The sequence below is a fragment of the Pteropus medius genome, unplaced genomic scaffold (genome assembly GCF_902729225.1).
Source record: "Pteropus medius unplaced genomic scaffold, Ma_sr-lr_union100, whole genome shotgun sequence".
In the NCBI taxonomy this organism is placed as follows: domain Eukaryota; kingdom Metazoa; phylum Chordata; class Mammalia; order Chiroptera; family Pteropodidae; genus Pteropus; species Pteropus medius.
Window position 1 is genome coordinate 26,893,318 of NW_024342471.1, and position 9,587 is coordinate 26,902,904.

The 9,587-nt window shown below is 65.8% G+C and overlaps 1 protein-coding gene across 1 annotated transcript in view; it reads right to left on the reverse strand.

Moving 5' to 3' along the window:
* The window catches only part of LAMA5 (laminin subunit alpha 5), a 46,128-nt gene that overhangs the window by 28,464 nt on the left and 8,077 nt on the right, over positions 1–9,587 (reverse strand). Inside the window, exons 3-7 of the mRNA XM_039863738.1 lie at positions 5,112–5,229; positions 4,264–4,382; positions 4,010–4,180; positions 3,816–3,913; positions 300–415 (exon numbers count right to left, since the gene is read on the reverse strand). Of these exons, the coding sequence (XP_039719672.1) occupies positions 300–415; positions 3,816–3,913; positions 4,010–4,180; positions 4,264–4,382; positions 5,112–5,229 (622 nt within the window). The remainder of the gene's footprint in view (positions 1–299; positions 416–3,815; positions 3,914–4,009; positions 4,181–4,263; positions 4,383–5,111; positions 5,230–9,587) is intronic.

Sequence of the window (9,587 nt, forward strand, 5' to 3'; positions counted from 1 at the left end):
GGCAGAAGGCGCCATGTTGCCTGAGTGTGCCAACAGCACGCGTGTATGTGCACTGTATGAGTGTGGGGGTGTATCACGTACATGTGTGCATTTATATGCATGTGAGCATGTGAGTGCCAGGTGTGCGTCATACAAGTGTGCACACATGTAATGTGTGCAGGTGTGTGCACTGGGCAAGCATGTGACCGTGAGTGCATATGCATTTCATGTGTGAGCATCACGCGTGCATTGTGAGCATGAGTGAGCGCTGGAAGCCCGTGTGAGCATGTGGGCATGTGTGTGCGTGCAGGGGCACTCACACTGACACTCGTTGGCACTGTCGGTGGTGGCCGGCTTCCATGGCTGCTGGTTGAAGCCGGGGCAGCAGCGGTCACAGGAGCCCCCACATGTGTTGTGCTGGCAGGCACACTGCAGCCTGTGGGGGACACGTGGGCATGGGAGGGCTCAGACCCACCATGGACCCAGAGGGACGTGAGGAAGCAGAGGTGCCAGGGATGTGTCGGCGGGTAAGGCCTGGTGCAGGACTCTGAGTGGTCAATGTGGTGGCCCCCGTCTGCAGGTCGGCCTAGAGCACTGGGCCCTGGAGCCATGCCATCCCCACCAGGCCAGGACCCAAGGCCAAGACCACAGCCTCTGTGAGCCAGCCTCGAGGCCCAGGTCTCGGCAGGCAGCCCTGAGCTCAGCCAGACACCCCCACGCATCCCGGGCAGCTCCCCAGGGGCAGGTGGCCAAGAGCTGCTTCCTCGTCCAGCTGGGGGCGGGTACCACTTGGAGGCTGGAATCCTGCCCGCTGTCCCGGACACAGCTCCTGCTGGCTCAGTGGGCAGGGGGATAGCTGGTCGCAGTTGGGAACCGAGGTTGCAGCCACCTACTGCACAGACACCCGGGCCAAAGCCCCGCCCCCAGCACCAATCACAGCTCAGTTGAGGCAGGGCAGGAGTCGGCCCCGTGCTGGCTGCGTGCTCCTGGGTCCTGGGCCAGTGCTGTGTGTAACCCCAGAAGCCAGTCCATGAAGGGGGACCCTGAGCTCAGATCACATAGCCCTAGCCCCGTCTTCCACAGGGTCCACAGGGCCTTGGGAATCAACACCGCTGTCCCTCAGAGTCCAGGGGCATCTGGAGGCCTCTGTGGAAGAAGAGGTAGGTCACCACGGGTGACCCACAGGTGACCACAGCAAGTCCACCTGTCTTGAACCTGGACCCACAGTCCTGAAGCTGTTGTTTGATCTTTCAATAATCTACATGGTCGGGGCACTTCTAAACCAAGGAAATAGCATAAAACGTGGTGCCAGGCTGGTGAGACCCTGGGGTGTTTGGCAAAAGACCTCACTGAGCCACTCTGGAGGGCTCTTTCCCTGCCCAAGGCATGCGGGGGTCACAGAGGGCCAGAATCCACCAACACAGCGAACGGTGGGACTAGACCCCAAGCCCGTCACGGAGCCGTCGGGTCAAAACTGTAAGACAAAAACATTCAAAGATTATACCCGAAGGAATCTAGACATAAAAATGCAAGACAATGAAAAACAGGTATGTGCAAGACAATGAAAAAGAATCCATCCGGGCTTCCACGAATGACTGGATTTAAGGCTCAGTGGGTGGGCTGCATGGCAGGTCGATGCAGCTGAGGAGAGGCTCTGTGAAGGGGAGGACAGAGGTGAGGAGTCCAGATGTCCCGAGACAGGAGGCCACAACCGAGATTCCGGAAGAAAAGAGGCAGAACTGGGGAGAGCGGCAGGCAGAGAGCTCACGGCCCGGAAGGGTCTTGAACGAGTGAAGACACGTTCTCAGATTCAGAAACCGTGAGGGAGTCTGCAGGGCACTGAGGGACGGTCACAGAAACACGCAGAAGGGGCAGGGGGCGACGCGGGAGTGACAGCGGACTCTCCCGAGCATCTCGAGACACCGAGAGACAGTGAAGTGACATCTCTGGAGTGCTAGGATGGCCTCCCCCCAAACATCGTGCAGTCGGCTGGAGTCTCACCGAGGGAGGGAGAAGCAGCCATCTGCAGTGACTCACAGACTCGTGGAAAGAACAACTCAAGGGTGCAGCTCGGGAAAGCGTGTCCCCAGGACCGCAGTGAGGTCCCGGGAAGGAGCGGGGACAGGCCAGCGGGAAGCCGGGGGCGGCGCTGAGGCAGCCCCTGCTGGCTGCCCGGGTCAGAGCCCTCAGGCCCGGTGTCAAGCTGCACCTGGTTAGGTCAACTGTGCCTGATAAGCAGGGGCTGAATGGTGTGTCTCCCCCAAATTCACGTGTGGAGGTGCAGCTTGTGGGAGGCCACCAGGGGATTAGTGTCCTTGTAAAGGAACCCCAGAGAGCGACTCTGCCCCTCCCAGAAGCCCGTCATGTGGGGGCGCAGAGAAGACGCCCCCACCAGCCTCCAGGACTGTGAGAAGCCAGCTGTTGTGCTTAAGCCTGTCTGTGGCATTTTGTCACGGCAGCCAGAGTGAGCTGAGGCACACACGTGACCCCCAAGTCACGGGGAGAGGGGGGAGAGGGGTTCAGCAGAGCCAGGCAGGCAGCCAGCAGTGATGGAGGTGTCGGTGCCGCGGGTGGCAGACAGTGCGGGTGGGGCCGGAGGTGCCCCCTGCAGAGGTGGCCGGGAGCACGGGGCAGGCTGATGTTCCAGGACCCTAGTGTGCGATGGCAGCTGGGGACGATGCATGGCCCACACGGCCCCTGCAGGGTGAGCTGAGCGCAGGCCACGCCCAGGTGCAGGTGAGTCAGGGTGGATGCCCGAGACGTCCCAGCAGGTGTGGGCAGGCCCGCCTCTCGTCTGAGCGCGACCTGGCACCCAGCGGGCTCCTGGCCCAGGCCTCACGTGTCTCTGCCTGGCACTTGGTTTCCCAGAGTGGGTGTTGGCTACACTGCCAACACAGAACCCATGCCTGTGGGGGGTGCCCGGCTGCAGGAGGGGGTCCAGGAACTTCGCTGCAGCGCACCCCTCACAGGCTCTGCTGCGCCTCTCAGCCGTGTGTCCAGCCCCGTCCCCGCTTACGGCCCACAGCACTCAGCCCTGCGGGTGCTACCATGTTGGGTACATGTTTGCTTGTTCCCTGTCTCCCCAAAACAGGTGCTCCTGGGGCTGGGCTGGGGGCCCACCTGTGTCCCCAGGGCAAGGACAGTATCCAGCATGAGTTAGCTCGACACACAGCTACAGAAAGAAGGAAGAAGAGAAGGGATGGAGGGAAGGAAGAAGCGGGGAAAGGAGCGGGGAGGGGGGGAACAAAGAGGGGAGAGCAGGCCTGCAGGGAGCAGGGGGCGCGGCCCGGGCCCAGCGCTGGCAATCCTGGTGAGTATGCGCTGTGGAATTTAGGGCGCCTGGAGCCACATGGGCCCACAACACCTACTGCAGCTTATTAAAGATGCAGATTAGCGGGGGGAGGGGCTCACGGCGCCCTGTGGCCCGGAGTCTGCTGCCTGCGCTGTGCAGGGCACCGTGGGGGGTGGTGGTACCCTCAGCACCCCCTCAGCCCCCAACCTCTGGGCCTTGGCCCTGCTTGCGGTGGGCAGTGGAGGTCGGGGTGGGGGCAGCAGGGGGTGCATTGTGCTCTGAGGGAAGGTGGGGTGGGCACACTGTCCGATCCGGAGGACAGGGACGTGCAGCCTCAGGCCACTGCCTCCCTCTGCGACCCCCCCACAGGGCCCTGGACTTCCCCTGGGGTGGGCGGGGCAGCTGGCTGGTGTCCAGACAAGAGCCCCACGAGGTGCACATGGGAAACTTGAGTCCACGAGGTGGCAGCCAGCACCGGCCACGAACCAGGTCCCCCCCCACCCCCGGGCGGGGCGGAGGGGCGGGGCGGGGCTGCGGGTCTCACCTGAAGGGGTCTGTGGGGTCTTTGGCGTCACACACATCCGCGTGACCGTGGCAGACGCAGCGGCCGCCAATGCTGATGTCCTTGATGCTGTAATAGTACTGCGCCCGCCAGCCGTGAGCGCGCGGCCGCCAGCCCCGCCCCGCCAGTCCGTGTGGCCCAGACCCCCACGTGGCCCACCCAGCCCGCGTGCTCACCCGGCGGGTGACGGTGGGGTCCCGCAGCGCCTTGCCCATGAGGTGGCCCAGCAGCGTGTTCGTGCGCAGGAAGCGCAGGCGGATGTTTGTAGCTTTGGTGAAGTCACGCAGCAGGGGCGAGTAGGAGAAGTTCATGGCCCCAGGGCGCCTGTTCACCAGGGACACCACGACCTGCGGGCAGTGGGCGTGGTCAGGCTGCCACCAGAGCGCGCCGCCAGGCCCCGCCCTGCCCCGCCCTGCCCTGCGGGGCCCACCTCGCCATTCTCCAGGGGCACGATCCGCGAGTACTCCGTGGTGCAGATGACGTCATCGTCCCGCGTGATGCGCTCCAGCGATGGTGCCCCGAACCGCTCGAGGCAGTCCCGCTTGGAGGCTGCGGGACCGCGGGAAGGTGAGGGTGGACTCCCCACGCCTCATGGCCTCGGCTGTGTGGTGGGTACATGGCCCTGCCTGGATGGTCACCGGCCGCCCCCAGGGCTTTGCTGGAGAGGGTGGCACTCTGGCTGACAGAGGGGCCTCCCTGGGAATGCACCACAGGAGCCCAGGCCGCCCGCCATGCCCCAGCCTGGTGATTCGGAACTGGCCCACGGGGCAGAGCTGTCCCTCTCTGCAGAGAACAGGGCCCCGGGATGGCCCCCTGATCCCAGTGCTTGGGGGACTGTGCCCCGTGCTCCTTCGCAGGGCTGCCTGCCCCACTGTCAGGCGTGGAGCGCTGGAGAGAAAGGTGGCCCAGGCCTGTCCAGCCGCAGCAGCGCCAACAGCTACGCGGCTGGTCCAGGTGACACATGACATGGCCGGTCAGTGAGCATGGCCCCGTGCTCCTCCGGGCAGGCAGCTAAGCCGCTCAGCAGCTGCCAGAGCAGGAAGCCAGTCCAGAGGGAGCCAAGAGACAGCATGGTGACTCCGGGCGCCACCAGCCCCCGGACCTAGCCGCGCCCCACACTGGGGACGGGAGCGGCTCACACCCCCCGCCCCCCGCCACCGCCTTTGGGGATGTGTACCCGGCAGTCCTGACCCATGTAGAAGCCGAGCCCCCGAGAGTTTGCTGCTGACAGCTGCCCCAGGGGACGCCCCAGCCAGTCCCAGGCTCGGGGACACTCACAGGCGAAGAACTGCCACGGCTGGTAGGTGAGGCCGAAGTCCGTGGACCTCTCCAGCACCCACAGGTCTGGCCGAGGGGCGTTGGCAAACTTGATGAGCACGTAGGCCACGTGGAACACCTGTGGGGGTGAGGGTGTTGACGCCCGAGGCATCTGGAGGGCCACCCCCGCCCCCTGGCACGGGGCTTCCCGCTCCCGCAGGGGACATCTGTGGGTATGCTTAGGGCCAGCTGGCTCGGGGAGCAGCCCTGGGGCTCGCTGACCAGCCCCGGCCACTGAGGCCTTCACCGGACACTGCCTGGGTCTGGGGGTATACACACGCACCCAGGGCCCAGACCCGTCTGCCTCCCCATCTTTGCCCCGGGAACCCAACAGCCAAACAGGTCCCTGGGCTCTGAGGCTGAGACAGGCCTGGTGGCTGCGGGGGCCAGCCGGGGCATGTGGGGGGCAGCCCGTCTTCAGGGCCCAGCGGAGGGGCTGGGCGAGAAGACGGGTGACCCCACAGCTGCGGTGCCAGGGGCTGGGCTGAGCGGTGGCCAGTGTCCCCAGCTCCCAAGTGAGCCTGGCCCCCTTGCACAGCTGCCGGTGACCCTCCTACCCTGTACGGGGCCCATTCCAGCCTCACGTGGTCACTATGCCATCATTCTCAGAGCTAACTCAGAACCTGCCCCTCCACTTACTGACCAGCCCTGGCCACTGAGGCCCCCGGGGACAGGTGGCCTGGAGCAGCTGGGCCCAGCCCCCACCATCACAAAGCCCCAACAGGGGAAATAGACTGGAAAATGGGAAGCCGGGCTCCCCCTGCCAAAGGCATCTCCTATTCAGCTCCCCAGGGAACACAACACAGCGGGGGTCTCATGTCTGTACGTGGGACCCATGACTCCAGGGCACAGCCCAAGGGCTCTGGGTCCACTGGGAACAGCAGTGGCTCAGGCAGAAGCACCTGCCCATCCCGTAGCCTCAATGACAAGGCTGGGCCCCCCAGACCCCTGGGAGGGCGGGCACGTGAGCAGGCTCCACCCTCGCACACCCGCATGCATCTGCCGTGCCCGGCACACACCCCAGGCCCCCACTCTGGGCTCGGCCTCCCAGGCCTCTTAGCTCGCAGGACCAGTGAGTCCCTCCGCCTTGGCCCCAAAGCCCAGGGGACAACGAAGTTGGACAGGTCATTGTCCAGGCAGGGCAAGTGGAGGGACACAGACCGCCCTCCCAGCCTGCAGGGTGACTCTGAAGGGACAGTGAATCCCCGGCGGCCCAGCCCTCGGGAGGCACACGCTGCTAGGAATGCCGGTGGGGGCAGAGTCCCAGGACCCCGAGACACGCCTGTTCTGAGTCCTGCCCTTCCTGGAAGGTCTGGTGTTCACAGGGACAGGCACACATCAAGCCAAGTGGCCTCTCCCCAGGGTGGGGGGTGCAGCCTATTCACCCACTGCCAGGCTCTGATGTCATCTTCCTCTGTTCCGCCCGGTTGGGGGAGGGGCATGAGCCCCTAGAGGACAGATGCTGCACCCAGCCAGCACCTCGGCCAACCCTCAGGCATTCCAGGGAGCCCTGGGGGACCTTGGGTGGCCCTTGTGCCAGGAGGGGTCTTCGTGAGGAAGAGGGCGGGCGGGGGGGGGGCGGCTGGATGTCTATGAGTCACGGACACAGGCTGCTCAATCTCCTGGGGGTGGGGGGCCGCAGCACACCCTTACCAAAGGGCCCCCCCCAGGAGACTGAAGGCTCCCACTGAGCCCCCTGGGACCCGCCCCCGCCTTTCCCTGAGTGAGGCCACCAGGCTGGACCCTCCGCTGGCCAGCTCTGTCCCTCCCCCAGGTCGGAGGGCCGGGCACATTCTTCCCAGCTGAGAGCACTTGCACAAATACTGATTCGAAGGCCAATCGGGCAGGACGAAGCGGCTCGGCAGCTTCCACCCCACCCACACGCCGGGACGCAGTCAGAGAGACCCCTGCCTCCTGTCCACCTGGTCGTCTGCGGGGTCTCCGGACACGTGGCCCAGGCTGCAGGGGAGAAAGGCGTGTTCCCAGCGCCCTCCGCCTGTCCCCAACCTGATGCTGCTCCCAAGGCCACACGGGGCATGCCCCAGGAAGGGCGCAGACCCCTTGACCCCTGGACACGGCGCCCGCCCCCACCCCGCCTGGCCCACCTCTGACCTTTCCCGCTGCCGCACAGTTCTCTGCAGAAGGAAAAAAGTCTTTTAAAGCAAAAGTCAAACAAAAGCCTCCTGAGTTATTTTTAACAATCCGGCTATTTTGGGGCAGGCATACTTCCAGAACAGCAGCCGGACTGCCTCTCGGCCCCCACACCCAGCCTGACGGCAGAGGGCCAGGGCCCCCCAGCAGGGCTCCTGCCCCCCGACTCCTGCCTGACACGCCGGAGCAGGAGGCCCGGGGGGGATTCTAGGCATCAATGGCTGTGTGACCCCTGGGAGTCACTCCCGTCCCCGGGCACGGGGCAGCGGAAAGACAAACACTGTAGAAGTGCAAAGACCGGGGCCGGGGCACAGCGCCCTCCGAGATGGAGCGGCAGCGCCAAGAGCCTCGCGCGGAAAGTACCGCTTCCCCTACAGGTGGACGGGCAGAGGCCAGCAGCCACCGACCACGGCCACTGTGAGGGCACCTGGGCCACACCACACTCCGGTGTCCAGGGACAGAGGTGCAGGGACGGGATCTGGACAGACGGGGAGGTCTGAAGGGAGAGAGGTGCAGAACCAGCAGGGTCTCTAACCCCTCGGGAGGGGCTGGTGCGGAGGGCGACAGCTGGCCAGCAGCCACCTGGGCTCAGCACCCACATCGCTGAGGGCAGGGCCGCAGCCGGAACCCCCAGAGTGCAAGATGGTCAGGGCCAGCACACCTCACCTCTGCCTTGGCCCATCTCAGGGCCGGGGAGACCCGGGCCAAGCCCTCGTGCCCCGAAGGAGGAGGGGCCCTGCCCCCACCAGCTGGCCGCCGGCAGCGTGAATCACCGGGGCAGCCGTGACTCAGCCGTGTCCCTGCAGGAAGCAGCCCCCCGCTGACTCCCAGGGATGGGCCGGGGTCCCAGCCCGTGGCCGGCAGAGGCAGGAAGCCCCTCCTAGACCAGGCGTCCAGGCCAGCTCCCTGGCCATTCCCCTCGGAGTGAGCACTGGGGTACCCAGTCCTGGACCCCCTGGCCCAGCCCCTCCCCCTCCCGCTGGCCCTCGCCCGTGCTTCACACTGTGGGCAGAGACCCCATTTGGAAACCCTGATAAAGATAACGCCACAGCAGGGCCGGCCGGCCAGGCCTGGGCAGGCGGGCGTGTCTGCCAGGCCCCCACCTGGGTAAATAAGCACGGCCCACAAACCGGGACCAGGGAGCCCGAAAACTGGCCACTCATGGACATGGCTCCAGGACAGCGGGGAGTGGAGAGGCCACCGCTGGGAGGCAGAGTAAACACGACCAAGTGGAGGACAGGCGGGGCCCAGGGACCAACCGCTGGGCGGGTGTCCCACGCACAGGTGTGCAGAGGAGGGGGCGGTGCTGGGGCCTGGGCGTGGGCCGAGGGGCCCCTGACGGGTGGGTGGGCAGGGGCTCACGGCCTGGAGGGGGATTAGGCCCGGCCCCGGGCGCCCTGCTCCTATGCCCGCCTCCCCGCAGCCCAGCCCAGGTCGGGCCAGATGGTCAGCCCCCAGCCACAGGAAGTGGAGTTTACCCCAGGGGGACCCAAAATCCAAACAGTTTAGTCTCCGGTGACTGGTGCCGTGCACGGAGGTCAGGACCATGAGGTTTGTTTAAAAACACAAAAAACGGGAGCCTTTTGGAGCCGCCAGGGCCCAGGGGTCCAGCGTGAGGTGGCGGGGGAGTCTGTGTGTGCCCAGTGGGCAGACGCGTGCTCCGGGATGGCCGTGTAGGGCGGTAGCAGGATACGTGGGGCCAGGGACAGAGGGCCCTGTGTCCTCAGCAAAAGGACGAGCAGAGAGAGGCAGGGTTTTGCTGATTCTCACGAGGAGAGACGGGGCCTGTGCCGGAGGAGGGGTGCCTCGGGCTGGCCACCCAGGGTCCGCCCGTCCTCCCCCAAGGAGCCCAGCTCAAGGGGCTATGTCCGGTCCAGCCCCCACACCTGTCTCGGACGCTGGGATCTGTAATCAGAGCCTGGCCGCCATCGGCTACACTTCCTGCCGCTCCCCTCAAATAACCCCACTGACCCTCCTGGGTCACTGGCCACTGGCTGGGCGCCCAGCCGGGACCAGAAGGCCTGCCCAGGGAGGTCCGAGCTGGCCAGCCTCTGAGGGCGTGCCACTCGGAACGGGGGCAGGGGGGGCGGGCAACCAAAGCAGCCCATGTGTTGGAGACCCTGCCGAGGTGGGAACCCACTGCCCCACCCCAGCCCAAGCAGGTGCTCCCACCCCGCCATGCAGACAGGACAAGCACAGAGGCCAGACGGCGGCTGTGGCCAAGCCCCACGTCTTCCCCAGACACCGGTACAGGCTTGTGCGTGTCAGCGCCATTTCCCCAGGTGG